Source organism: Calidris pugnax, unplaced genomic scaffold (assembly GCF_001431845.1).
Source record: "Calidris pugnax isolate Ruff unplaced genomic scaffold, ASM143184v1 scaffold219, whole genome shotgun sequence".
NCBI lineage: Eukaryota > Metazoa > Chordata > Aves > Charadriiformes > Scolopacidae > Calidris > Calidris pugnax.
The window spans coordinates 11,794,114-11,809,341 of NW_015094507.1; the positions used below are offsets into that span (position 1 = coordinate 11,794,114).

At 33.7% G+C, this 15,228-nt stretch overlaps 1 protein-coding gene across 2 annotated transcripts in view; it reads right to left on the reverse strand.

The window, feature by feature from the left end:
* GRIK2 (glutamate receptor, ionotropic, kainate 2) overlaps positions 1 to 15,228 on the reverse strand; it is a 354,035-nt gene that overhangs the window by 167,298 nt on the left and 171,509 nt on the right. For both annotated transcript variants that reach the window (XM_014964600.1, XM_014964601.1), the window contains exons 7-8: positions 2,589 to 2,732; positions 1,259 to 1,366 (exon numbers count right to left, since the gene is read on the reverse strand). In XM_014964600.1, coding sequence (XP_014820086.1) covers positions 1,259 to 1,366; positions 2,589 to 2,732 — 252 coding nt within the window. The remainder of the gene's footprint in view (positions 1 to 1,258; positions 1,367 to 2,588; positions 2,733 to 15,228) is intronic.

Sequence of the window (15,228 nt, forward strand, 5' to 3'; positions counted from 1 at the left end):
CCCCCCCCCCCCCCTTAAGTTTCCAGAGCTCCCTTCATGGAATACTTCATAGGAAGACTCTTCACTATCAGTGTTTATCAATTTAGTCCTTTAATGACAGGTTTGACACTGGACATTTTCAAAATGTTATTACCTATGTAAGTGTTTCAAAGCAAGCTCATAGCTTCTGAACTTTTTAAAAATCTTCCTAGTAAAAGAACATTAACATTCTAAAACTAGTACCGGAGGGGAGGGAAGTTTTTGAGAAACATGTTGTTTATTCTAGCTTCTCCATTCAATGATTTATAGAAGAAATGAAATGCAACTCTGTAGCAGGGTGCCTTCCCTTAATTTCTCTTTTTATTTGTGGCCACAATATTACCTTGGGGCAAAAGCTGATAAAGTTTTATCTGAAGATGAAGGAAAACATAGTACTTAGAGAACACTGAATGCCACAGCTAAGTGTAAACTACAATGCAGATGCAAATTGCAAAACTACTATCTGCTGATCACAACAATGTGAGACAACGCAGCTTCCTGCATCGCCTCTCCATGGCAAGGTGGATGGAGAGGAGAGGGAAGATGGTCTGATTTTAGATCATCATGGTCTCATGTAGGCAGACTAAATATCTACATGCGGTTCTCAAGGCCTTTAGTTCAAATATATACAATATCAGGCTACACAGAAAGAGAATTTCTCAATTCTTTTGGTACAAGAAAAATTCATGTCAGAAGACAGACAAGCCTGTCAAGGCTACCTGTTCTTAATTTCTCATTACTGCTTACAGATTGAAACCTCGTATTCCGAGAAGAGAATCTAATTTCCCACTCAAAACACATAAAATTGCCGAACTGATGCTATTTTATTTCATTCAGTTTGGGATAATTCTTCCTGAATTAGTAAAATGTAAAAAAATACAAATACACATAGCTACAGGTTCACACATGAGAACAGGCAATGGGATCGGAATCACAACTAAAACTAAACTAAATATAGATTGAAGAAAAAGTATATTAATGCATGACTACAGCTCCAGCTGTTCACTCTTCCTCAGTCGTCTTGAATCTAAGAATGTGGCTAGAAGGACAGAGTTAAGAGGCCACTAACTGTCATACATCAAGATACAGTTTTACTAGAAGACTTTGAAAATTAGATATCAGGTTGAGTACAGGTGTGTTGTTTTATGTAACACATGAAAAGTTACTGAAAATGCTACTGGCTTTAGGGGTGGGTTTTTGTTTTGTTTCCCATCACTTTGGAGGTAAACTTCTTACAAACCTTTTCAAGACCTTCTTCCTTGAGGCTGATAACATCTAAGTCAAAATCTGTCCTTAAGCCATTGGTTTTGTTGAAAGTTATCCTGCCTGTAAGGCCTTCCCAGTGGGCCTATGGAGAAAGAAAAAAACAGTTTCTATAAATAATTACCTCTTCCTTTTGTTGCCCAAAAAGAAGAAATTTTACTTCTGCCAAAGTAGGAACATTAATTATTTATTCTAAGTAATTTACCTTGTGGCTGATTTTTTAAAAAAATATTTTTTATTCACTTATTGCTAATTAAATCAACCTTTCTTCAGTCTTCACAGACAGTTTTTTAAACAACTTTCCATGTTAGCTAATAGATTCTTCTTACTAAATGAGATAAAAGGCTGTTATATTTTCATTCCTCCATCATTCATGCACACATTTCCCCTTCTGCTTCCCTTCATGCCCCAGCCCCCCTCATTCCCCTCAAGCACTAATCTCTTTCATGAATGCTGGATTTCATTTTTATGACAGGAATTTTCATTCAAATAAAGGTTTGCCTTTCCAAGATGCCGAAGCCACACTGAGATAGCAAAAATTGAGGTCACTGAGCCAGTCTTCCAAAGATGATACCTTACTTTTAATAAAGTGCAATATCTTCTTTTTTTTTTTTTATAACTTAAAGTTTACCTAGTTATGAAACTATTCCAAAGTAGAGGAGGCAATGTAGAAAAGAAAATTATCATCCTAAGAGGAACCAATATTAAAACCAGGAAAATATCCCATTGCAAATAGTTCTCTTTATGATAGTATTTTGGATATTTAGAATGAGAAGTATTGTATTAGGAGTCACAGTACAAGAGACTTGAATACTTTACAGTGTTCACTTTAGCACCTTAAAACTCCTAGTTTTACTTTAAGTCACTATCAGTATCTAAACAGTATAATAGGACAGCAAGGCCACATATAATAATTTACCATAGGAAAATAAAAATAAAAACCAGGGACTAGACTTCATTCTTGAAGTTTAAACTTATGCCAATATTTATTTGCTGAATTTTTCATAGGATTTTATGTGACAAATGTATATCGCCCCCTTCTCCCCCCGTTATCTACGAACAAAAGTTTTATTTAGAATGCAGTTACTTCACCCTTTTATATTTCTTTGTTCCAACTAATACCTCAAGAAAATCCCCTTTCAAATAAAAATGCTGTCTTGCCTGCTAAACTCTTTACATGTAAAAAGCTGAGGGATTCCTATCTACTGAAAAAAAAAAATGCAGAATTCAAGTGGAGTGGGAACAAAAGAAAATGGGAGTCATGAGAAAGGAAAGTAATGAAGCAGTATACTTTATTAGTGACTTACCTCCTTAATGAGACTCATAAAGCGGGTCCCAAAGCGCCATGGTTTGTGGCGATTACACTGTAGTGAACTGACAGTCATCTGTGGGAACTGCTGGACAGCCACTGACACCACGTGAACTGCATCATACATTAGTGCTGCATCCGTCTGAAATGAGAACAACATCAGAACCATGAACACAAAGCAAAAACGTGAGAGAACAGCAGTGAGAGAAGGAAACGAGAAAAATAGCACTATTTATTATGTTAAAGGGAGAAAATGATCTGATTTCTTTTGTAGCACTTTAAAATGCAGCCCTGTTACTAAGTCCTACGTTCGATGTGTCAGGACCTTCAGCCTCAGCTTTTCTCTTTATAATGCTGAAATAAGGGCCCAAGTACTGACTTTGCAGGATCACAGGGGAAGAGTGGTTTCTCTGATTACTCACATTACTTTTAAACAGCAGTATATTTGGGGGCTATATAAATCACCTTAGGTGTGTTTGATTCAAGTTAGTTATTTCCATGAGAGAAGCAAAAGAAGAAAAAACAAAAGATTAGCAAGATAGCAAAATCTTACCTATGAAGGAAAGTGCACGGGCCAAGGAAATAATGTTTCTCTGTTTTGAAATTACAGGCTAGATACAGTCTCAAAGGTATTCAACTGATGATTAATAACTTTTATGGGTGTCAGTTTAAATCCCTAGGACAGACCTAACTGAAATCTTCTATAAATCAGAGGCAAATTAGAATTGCGTTAAAATGCACATTCATTTTAATGGTTTTCATGTCCCACCCACAATAAATAGGCTATTTAGAACTGGTATGTGCTAGCTAATGTTGTATTAGCAAGGAACAGAGACAGCCTCTCAGTACTTGCTGTCACGCTTTACAAGAAACTGACATCTCTCTCCTGCTCTATTTGATAAACGGAGGCAAGCCTTGGAACCAAAAGCAAGAGAGGACCTTAGATTCAGCTGGTGGAAATGAATGCCATGCCATCTGCTCAGTATACCTTAGAGAAAAACGACCTATTTCCCCTTCTCATTCACATAATTAGTGAGCTGTGAAATTAGTTCTTTAATGGATAGGAAACCTGGAGATTATTGCACTTGTCACAATACAATACAATGCAATACGAAATGAGCTTATATAGTGCCTTTCATGCAAATGCATCCCAAGGCTCTTTATGATAAAACTAAACATAAAAATGCAAAAATACTCTACCATTATAGCCCATAAGCTACTGTTAAAGGGGAAAATATATGTTTACATTTAAATGGCTCTCCTAAGGAGAGATTTCAAAATTCAAACAGAAATAAATCCTAATTTTTAAATAGCCAGTATAATAGGTTTCAATGATCTCAGGCAGCAAGTAGTTTATGCAGGGGCTCCAAATCAGTCAGAAAATATTTTTGCTGCCAAATTGTTCATTATCTTCAAGGCATTAAAGTGCTTTTAAGGCAAGCTGATATTTGACAAGGAGGCAGCGATATACCCAAAAGTTGGAATGACATGCTGAGTAAACGTCATACAAAGCTTAATATTCTAGAAGTATTACTTGGCAGTAGTTGGAGTCTAGACAACAGTTTTTTAAAATAAATTATACAATAAGTACAACAGATTACTCTGGCTTAGAAATGCAAACTTTCTTTTTTCTTTTTTAATCAGTTTCACTTTGAAAACTGCAAAGTAGTCCTTACACCAGTGAAGGAAAATGGAAATTGCTGTGAGACTTTAGCAAAAGCAGCCTATTAAGAAGCAGCCAAAAGTTCAAAAACAGCATTAACTGATCAATTAGATCTAAATTTGGACACGGAACTGATAAGACTCATCAGCAGGAATCAAAAAGACATTATACCAGATGCAGAGCAACGTGGCTTTTTGTCAAGTTCTATAAGCCACTGAGCTGTAAACCTGTAGGATGGCAAGATTGTCAACTCCAGTGGAAGCATTAAAAAAGCCATTTCAGGTTTAGAAACAATTCAAATTCTGATAATATTCTTCATATTTGACTGGTGAATATTGATTAACTGGAAATAAATCTAAATCAGAATATGCTTCTTTTAAATGCACACAATATATACTAATCACTAGCTAAAAGCTCAGTGCCCTATTTGACTTTTAGATGATACAGGATAAATCCCTTATTTACACAGGATAAGATTCCACAATCCACCTTCTATAGGAAGATTAAAGTTAAATGTAGGCTTAAATGTTTGTACTGAATAAAGACAGAACCATATACTCAAAAATATATTAGTTTAGTGATTCAATATTGCACTCATCTCACTGGTGCAATTATTGATTTTGCTGCAAGAGAAATAAACAGCACACAACTCAGGAAAAAAATATAAAGTATATACTTGAATTTGCAAGTTGGGCTTTCCTCTTGGTTGGTCACTTCACTCTTCCTCTGACAGACAGCAGGAATTGATAGCTGTTGGCCTAGTTCTGCATCCTCGTTCATTAAGCTTGATAAGCTTTATGTCTCACTGCCCTTTGTCCATAACACTTTCTATTCCTTAAATCACACTTTTGGAATCATAGTTTCTACAGGAAGTACTGCAGGTTTCATCAAGAGACTGTTTGGGAACCAGGGTGGTAATGTCCCTAACTAAGTTTTTAGGATTTTTTATTTTATCTAAATAGATTAGCAGTCTGGAAGGAAGACGAGGTAGAAACTTTAGGAGAAGCAATGGTTCCTGAATTTCAGACAGAAGCCTGCTGCGATGTTTCTATTCACTGAAGCACACATAATACAAGAAAATAATCTTATTGAAAAATGAGATTAGTACTGTTTTAGTCAACTTGTATAAAACTTTTAAGAATTATGTTGTATTTCACAACCAGATCTTGGTACAGTTTCTGAACCATGGGTCATAGGATTTTTTTGGTTTCACAATCCTACCTAGTATTTATCATGACTGGCTTGGATACAGATAAGCTCATCTAAAATACTGCTCATGATACTGTCATTTGTATTTCTACAACTACAAAATAAAAAAAATTCTACAATTTCAGAAGCTACAAAAATTTTTCATCAAATTCAAATAAAAGGAGATTAAGATGTCAGATGACAGATATCTGTGACCACAAGTCTGTTTTTCAGTTGACTCTGTCAAGTAACAAGAAAGCTGTTATCACTCAGAGGTAACAGCTTAATCAGAGATGTGGTTTCAGTCACAATATATCTCAAACAGAGAGAAAGTACCAATCTGTGTTTGATTTTCATCCTGAACTTAGTTGGATACTACACATTTCTTCTCAATACTGTTCTGGCCTTCCTTTACCTCCTGTCTTATTGTGGCTGTTGTGTAGACCTCTATTTTTCACATGTGTTTCTGTATAATTATTTTTGAGTCTTGCTAAATTAATTGCTAAAGACTGTCTAACAAATTCCATGCAAGTACTCTAATCTCACTGTTAAAGGGCTCTGTGGAGCTAGACTCAGTAAAAAGAAGGTAGAAAAAGAGTCCTCTCTATTATCAGAGACAGAAACTAATATTTCTTCCCAGGCCTCCTCAGAGTAAGGGGTGGTCTTTTTCTTCCCAACCGCATCCAGAGATGTCAAAAGCATGTGACAAGCTCTAGTAGATAGATGCTGTGGTTTCTGTCATACGCTTGCTTGTCCTGGTTAATCAATGTTGTCAGGAGGGTTTGAGTTTTGGGGGCTTGGAGCTGGGTACTGTTTTTTACTGGTTTCAAACCTATATGGGCAAAGCTGATGCAGAAGAAACCCCCTATAGCCTGGATTGCAGCCAAGAAGAAATCTTCCCCACATAATGGAACTGACAAACCCTCTGCAAAGTTTTTCTGCACTTTCTTATGACATACAAAAGGTATGATTTTTAGTGACTTTGAGCACTGGTGGCAGGTTAGACAAGAATCAACTGAAAATCCTGAAACCAGATGGGCTATTTATTCACTACAGCTGCAACCCAAGATCTAGGTCTGTGTGCACCTTATTTGCACAACAGTGTTTTTGTATGACATTTCCATTTGCCTCCTTTAAACTGTATGAGGATTTCATGTACCAATAAACCTCTCCTCTCTGGTCATATCTCAGTGCTCCAGAATTATCTCTAAATTGCAAAAATATGTGTTTCAATTTTTCAAAACCATAATTTTTATTATGCAATCAGGTTTAATACTAATTTAAGATGGAGGACTGCTAGCTAATTCTGTTTCTTCATGAGCTATATCAGAAACAGTGAACTTCTCAAACAGAAAAAAATCATATTTCAACTTTTACTATGACAAATTATAGTCCTCTATAATCTACTATTTAGGAAAAAAAAGGAACTGTTACACAGGCATGATCTGGAAGAACTTTCAATTACTCAAATACAGATGATTAAAACCAGCTTGAAAGCATGAAAAAACCCTCAGGTTTTCAATTAAATGTTAAATTAAACTAATGTGATTGTTTTTCTCCTTAATTAAATTTTTTACTCATAAAAGTCTGTGAAGAAATATGGTCTTCAGCTTAAAAGGTGCTCTGTGAAGTATTTGAAAACACCAAGAAATTTTCTATATTGAGTGACATGAAATAATTCAATGGAAAAGAGAAGCTTAATAAATTTAGGTTTTGTTCTTTAGTATTTGATCCAGTGTGGATCCCAGAAAAGAATGAGTTATTTGAAATATCAGTTGTTTAGAAGATTCTTGGATTTATAAATCTGTGACACACAAGATCTCATACTTGCCCTCTTTAATCTACCAATTTTTTTCAGTGACTGTGGGGAACTTTTTCCACAGAAAAGGAGCCAAAGATGACGGCCAAGTATGAGTTTAGTTAGCTAACTAAAGTATTACATATATTACCTTTATAAGGATTAGACTCCTTAACATTTGCAAAATACTTTTATGGTAAGTGTAAGATATTATTAAAGATACCATCCTCGCAAGTATGATATGCACTTGTTTACAGTGATCTGTATTTTGTGTTTGAATTTCACTTTATTCATTCAAGGCATTTCTTGTAAAAGCTAATTAATATCCATTTAACTCTAAAAGAAAGAAGGTAAAGGGGGGTGGTAATGAAAGATTTTAGGTGTGTAAAAGAAGGAATAGAACTTCAAAATTTGTATCAAAATTAAATTCAGATACAACTCTTCTATGACACAACTTGAAACTCTCTATACAATCTAACAAGACTGGATTTTCCACAACAAAAGTTTTAAATATTTGATTTAGAAAAGATGTCAAAATATATTTCTTCATCAAAGACAAAGCAAATGAGAAAGAAAATGCAGTAATGTAATATAAATCATTTGAGAGGTCCTGTCCTATCACAAGATGGAGATCTGAATCTGCATTTACCAGTCACTACTGTCATTAGCATCAGGTTACCAGTACCACATAAATTAAATATATCTAGATTTTTATTCAAATACAAATATTTGCTAGAATTATTTTTTAAAAACTTCTTTAACAAACAAAACGGTCCATGAAAAACAAAACTGAAGTAAAAAAAAAAATATAATTTTGAAAGGTAGTATTCTGATTCTCTAGTCAGTTCTGTGTTAAACTCAATTGACTAACTAAAAATTTCCAGAGAGGACACTGTATGGTTCACTTGAAATACTGCATCACATGAGTCAAGCTTTTTTCATTGATTAGTAAAGTAGGCGTATACTTTTCTACTTTTCAGTTCTTATGCTATCTTTACCTGCATATTATGTGAATAAGTACTACTACATTAAGCAGGATAGCTTATATTTTTCAAATCAGCTCATTATTCTCTTCAAGGTTATCTCTGTCTTTTTGTGTCCAGTCAGTCAAATTTTGCCCTTGTAAAATAACAGTTCAGAGGGGTTTGCCTAGTGTCTAACGGTCACTAATGTATTCAGTAAAATTTTGTGCATTAATTAAAGTGAGGCTTAAATTCTTTTCAATTGTGACTTCATTAGTTGTATAAAAAACGCAATGAAACTGAATGTAATGCTTGCAAATGTATATCTACATTTGTTTCCTAGGTGACCATGACAAAATTATCCAGATAAACGCATAAAAGTGAAAGACCACTTTCCACTTTTTTTTTTTTTAGCAAAGTCCTTGAAAATGTGTGAATATATTAAAAGCAATTCATGTGGAGCCTTTAATGCATTCTGAAACTTATTTCATCATATAAAATAATTTGTACTAAATTTCCATTAGCTACACAGACAGACTGCGTAAGTTTTAGTATAATTATTGTTCGCCTTTGAAGACTGACTTAATAATAGAACCTGACTTCACTTCCTTTCTTTTAAACAAGTTGGGGGGAAAAACAGGTAAGAACAAAGATGTGAGAAAAGTCTGACAACTCTTAAGCCAGGAAGGGGTGACCACCTACAGTGCAGAAGAGCTCTCATTACTAACACTGTCTGTTACTTTCTTTAAAAGCTGTCCTGTTTGACAGAAAATTACTGGATTATCCTTTACACACTATGAAATGAAACTAATTTATTTTTTTTTAATACAGTTTTGCATTGCAGTAAAATCATGCAACGTCTTAAAGTAAACTTAAAAAAAAAAAAAAGATAGAAGAGTTAATCATGCCACGCCATACTTATTTTACAGCCACAAAGTAATTGTCCTCATACTTGTCCTCACTCAAAAGTAAATAAGTATCATACACATACTGTCCCCACACTGTTATTTTTTTTATTCTATAGATTTATGAATATATAGTTTGATGAAATACAGCTTTCAACAATGAGATTTACACTTCATAGTGTAATCTAGTTTCAGGAGAAATGTCCTTCAGGACATTTAGGAAGAATTAGACAAGACATTAGCTGTAAAGGTTAAATTGCCCCATGCCATTCCATATCAAGAAACAGTTCTCTCTAATGAATGTAACCCAAGACATGAGTTGTACAGAAGTTCCAGGCAGCTGGGAGTAAAGTCTAGAGCAAACCAATACAGCAAAAAAGCCATGCAGATAGAGAGAAAAACCTAAGTTAACCTTACGTAAGTAGGGCAGGTAGGTATGTCTTATCTTTACTTAAATATTTCCAACCATATTGGAAAGCATAAAACAAATAAATGCTTTTATGTTATCATAACATACAACAGGTTAAGAATGATTTCAAGACAATTAGGGAACAAAAAATCATTTATCAGTCCAAAATATGGCAAACCTGGCCAAGATCACTAACATATTCTCTTGGTATCCCATATCTCTATAGGATATGCACCCCAAAGAAACTCATATTACAGTTTGAATACAGTTTAAACACTTGGGCAGCAATAATGGAAGGAAAGTTTTTTCAGCAATTCATAGTAACAAAGATACTAGCAGAGCATTAAGTAAGATAGGTGTGAGCACACTTGGATTCTGAGCAGTGTCTTCAAGGAGTTTGTCCATACAAGGCTACAGGAATAAAAGTATTGAGAGAAATTAACTTTTAAAAAAAAATTTTTGGACATTTGAATGAAATGTTAACATTTATATAATTGGGACATAAGCAGGCAATAGAAGTCAGCATACTATCTCACAGGGATGTAATAACTGCCTGGAAGAATAAAGCAGACTTGGGAATCCTCTGACAGAAGTATTAGAGAAGAGACTGAAAGAACATCATTCCTGCAGTTTATGAAAACAAAGACTGATAATAACCATTGAGGGGAACAGAAACCAGGGAAGAAGGGAAAGCTAAAAAGCACAGAAGAACAAGCATGGATGCAAAAATGACAAAACAAAGAAAAAATTAGTAGAAGTAATTTTATCTCGCAGACAGAGGCTTAAGTTGTATTAGATTTAAAAATCTTTAACAGTCATTACAAGAACTGCTGCACAAGACCACCAACAGAAGATATTTCGGTTAGATGATGCCTGAAAAATGTAGTAGCATGCACACAAATACCATGGATCCAACATATTAATACTCCTCACAGAAAGCTCTCCTTTTCAAGGCAATTACAATGAGTGAATGAAATTAAGACGAAATGGCTTGCAAAACTAGTTCCTCCCCTCCTTAGGTAATAAAATCTATTGCCCCTGAAATCATTTCACTTAATTCTTACTTGCTAACACATCCCACAAAACCATTTTGCTGAGTGAGATTTAATAAATCTCTCAGCCTGGGATTAAATTTTACTGTTTTATGAACTGTTAAATTGCATTGTATGCTTATTAAAGCTGGTGTTTTCTTCCTTCTCGATACATACCCAACTCTACCCTGGGGTACAATTAAGCAAGCAGTAGAGATTCTGTTTTCACCCCAAAAAATGCATTCCAACTGGGAACAAGATATGAGCATCAACAAGCTATAAACAATGTTAATCTAAATTTTTTAAAAATCAAATAACTTGTTAGCATAAACTCTTTAAAAACAATATGGTAGTATTTCAACTGAATAATCATCCCATTAAACCACAGTTGCTTAGAATATTTTTTAACATTTAGTTGCCTGGTGAATTTTAAACAGGGTATTTGTTTACGGAGATGTACATGTGATATTAAGTAGACACAAAACAGATGCAAATTATTTTCCCCATGATCAAAATACTTGTTGCAACATCCAAACAAAGTAAATTATGTATTTCTTATATCATTGAAAAAGGCCTTAAAACTAACAAACAATTATTTTTAAATCTATAAAAATTAGAAGTTTTTTTAATAGGCTATGTATGTATTATTTTTTTTAAAAATGTAATTTTTTCTCTCACAAAAAGAGAAAGGAAAAGATTTTCCTCGTTCGTCTCAATGTCTCAGAGTTTGATCTCCTATTATCAGAGAAACGGCAAAGGGGAACATGAAACAATTACAAATTTTGAGAAAATGTCAAGAGAAAAAAAGAATAGGAAAAGTACTGCAAAGAATAGTGATGCTGTTGCCACATTTCTTGTCACTACATTGTCATTACATTCCTTCCTAGGAATATGCTTTTTTATTATTGACAGAATAAAACCATATTTCCTGGTATAAAATTTTGAATTGGCAGAACTCTTTTCATCTCACAAAAAAATCTCAGGTAATCATGTAATTTGATAGAATATTTATGGTGCTAAGAACCTCAAAGTATCTGAAAATGAGTTAGATGGGTAGCCACTCATTGCAGCTCCATTTTAAGTTACTGGAGGTGAAATTTTCAGACAATGTGAAATTTTGCCAGCAATTACACCGGAGATATAGTTAGCAAGTAGCTTTAATACAGGTTTTTCTGAAATAAGAACAGCACCAGTATTTCTCTCATCTGCTTGACCTTTGATTCAAGATGTGAATTTCCTTTTAGCAAATAAACTGCTAAAGATTTAGCATACACCCCGAAGTGCATAGGAAAATTTTTAATTAGATTTTCTGACAAGGACATCTGGTCATTCTTGTGGAGCAAAAGCTTAAATCTTAAGTATGAGAGAAAAATTCAATTAAGGGAATTGGTAGAGTCACAGAATATTCAGAAATGCATCTTTTTCTTCAATGTTTAATTTTGAGTGGATGACAGTCTAGTTTCAAAGCCAGTCTCTCTACACAAGGTTTGCCAGTCTGATGTAAGGTTAAGCTATGACAGATTTCCTTAAGTTTCTGATCAGCTTCTCATTCTCTCTTATTTTTAAATTAATCATTTATTGGACAGGTTATCTGCCACTACCCTGTATTTCAGCGTGGTTTACTTCTTTCCAGTTATAGAAAGAGGAAAAAGTTCCCAATATAAATACTTCAGTCTATATGGTCTCCTACATTTATCTGGAATAAACGCTGTTAACTGTATGAAAAAAATAAAGGTCAAAAAAATTATTTTCAACCTTTCTTTTGAACTTTAGAAAGTATGGTATGTGCTATAATACTTTTTGCAATAAAAACCCCCTATCACACTCTGTTATATACCTTAAAGACAGATAGCAAAAGCCTAATTACTGGGAACAATGGGTCATCATTTGGTCTTTGGTGGTCATCTGTTCCCCTGCTCAAAAATCAATATGATTGCAATCACTGCAACTTCATCAACAACATCCATAATAAAGAGCTGCCTGCTATTATTATATTAGCTCAGTATTCAAGACTTAGCACATCACATGAAAAGTCCCTCTGCATGAGGGATCCATAAATAATTACAGAAAGATTCTACTCTGCATACACACTGAACATCTTTGTATACACATGCAGCAAGAAAGTACACTTGGCAACACAAACAACTAGAGAGGCACAAAGCTAGACAATCCAGAGATTAAATGCAAATCTAATAATAAAAAAAAATTGAGATAAAAAAGCATTCTACAGAATTAATCTCAACATATTCTATTTTTGTATCTTGTAAGTTTCACAGTGTTTGAGGATTTCAAAGATTTCATGCCTTCAAACTTCTAAATAAAATCACAAAAATAAATGTACATTGATGACTTTGAAATGCAGAAACAAAACAGTTCTGTGTCTTCATAACAAATTGCCTTCTCCTGCTTTCAGCAAGCTCCATTTACATTTCTCTCCCCTAGAAAGAACTAATGACACAGATTTTAATATCCTCAGCAAAAAACATGATTACATGTGCAGCATTGCAAAGTTCATGTTTGCAGGAGAAAACAAATTGTTAAGCAGTGTAAAACATAACTAGCCCATAAAAGAGTATACATTTGTTTCAAAACAGAATTCTGCTTTGTCAGTCTTCTATAATTTCTTTATTAATTGGCTCTGTTTTAATAAGCAATTTTTTTTTGCTTTTAGATTAACACCTCCTTAAAATCAGTAATACCCAAAGGAAAAGGTATTAAGAGACTGCTGGCCTGTGATTTAGAAAATCAACCTTTTGTTTAGATTTAGAAATTAGTTATTTTATGTTTGGGGTTGTTTGTCTGGGGTTTTTTTAGGCTTGTAAGCATAGTGATTTTTAGATTCTTCATTATTTTTTGTCATTTTTGTATAATCTTTAATCAACCCGTATGTTATATGCAGACCATAGACAAGACAGATTACAGGAAAGTGACCTTCTAACATTACATTTTATTTTCTTTTCAGTTGTGTCTCCATCAATTGCATTTCACTGTAAATATCTTTTTGTTCCAATGAAGTTCTCCATTAATTAGGGTTTGCTTTCAGAATAAACTTTTTATCACGTTATGATGCCAGTTCTAATAATCAGATTCTCATAAACTGAATTCAGCTTCACCATCAGAGTAGACACAGAATTAAATACATGTAGACATATTTGCATCAGACACATTTTGTTTTGATTAAAATCTGCTTATATTAAGCCAATTTATTCAATGATTGAAAAGCTGCGTTCTGATTTGTGACACTACTTTTTCAAAAACGTCTTCATAAAAACAGCCATCTTAGACTGTATATTATTTTAATGTATTAGCCCACAAAAATTTACCTAATTTAAGTACAGCTTCAAACTGTGATGTTTCAGAAAAAACTGAATGACTTTTAATGGGAACCTAAATGACTAATGCTGTACCTTGACTCCGGAAGCTTAATTGAAGTTTTAAGTAGTTTGAAATCCTTAGATAGCAAAGCACACAGAAGTCCAAAGCACAAAGAAAATAAGGATAGAGAGATAAACAAAGTAAGGAAAAAGAAAAATTATATGAGTGTTTTCTATACAGATGAACTTTTCAAAACATTTAGTAATTCAGTGCTAGAAGAAATAAAGGCTTACTAATAAGAACAAAGCAAAATAATTTTGCTATCATATTAGGCGTAGTTGCTGGTTTGGTCAATATCAGAAGCAACCACAATCTTCGTGGTGATCAGATTTTTTTGAATGTATATATGAATTTTGGTATGTCCAATAAAATTTGTAGCAATACACAAAATCCAAATTTGCCCAGTGATCCTTTCCCAAAATTTTGGAACCCTCTCTCTCTAAACATAGAGCAATTTCAAAAGGATATTTATATCATAAAGCCAACTCATAGTATATAATTATCACAATTACTACACCAAAAATAGGAATTGAAAAGTGAATGTATTTCCAGCTTTTTCAATACTCTATCAGGACTCCATCCTTCAGGAAAACAGTCAAATTTCTGCACTACATCTAAATCTACATTTAAAAATAAAAATGCATCCAAGCTGAGGCATAAGTTTTAACAAATTTTTTTCATATCTCTGACTAATCTGATGAGGATTTATTTTTCCTGAAGTGTACAAATACATCTTAACTACGCTTTAGCAAGATGCAAAACCATAATTTTCATATCATTCATCTTATTTTTAGAAATGTTAAACCTTTATATTTCAGAAAGTTCTGCATCTCTGAAATTGAAGGCTGCATAGAGAAAACAGAAGGGAGGTGAGGAAGAAAACAGAGGAAATATACAAGGGCTTTCTGCTTTAACCTCATTAATACAAGAATTTTTACTTTTCTCATTCATGTTCTCATACAGCTCTACTAGCCAAATGGTTAGTGTAAATGTGATAAGTCTCATCAATTATTCCAGGTCTTTAGACTTTCTTTCACACTTCTGTACAGTTTCTGGGAGTTCCAAAAAAGAACAGCAGGAGGATCATTCACGTATTCCCTTTTCTATAAACGGCATCTACACCTGCAAGAAAATTTCACAGAATTCTATTCCTTCTTACATCTTCCAAGAAATTATGATAAAAAATGAGTGTTAATAATTTAAAGTGTACAAGTTTTCCATTTGCTGCCATCACTCAGATCGTTTCTGTGTATTCTGATCCTGACGTTCTTTCTCAGTTTATCTATTCATCTCAGCACTTCACAATG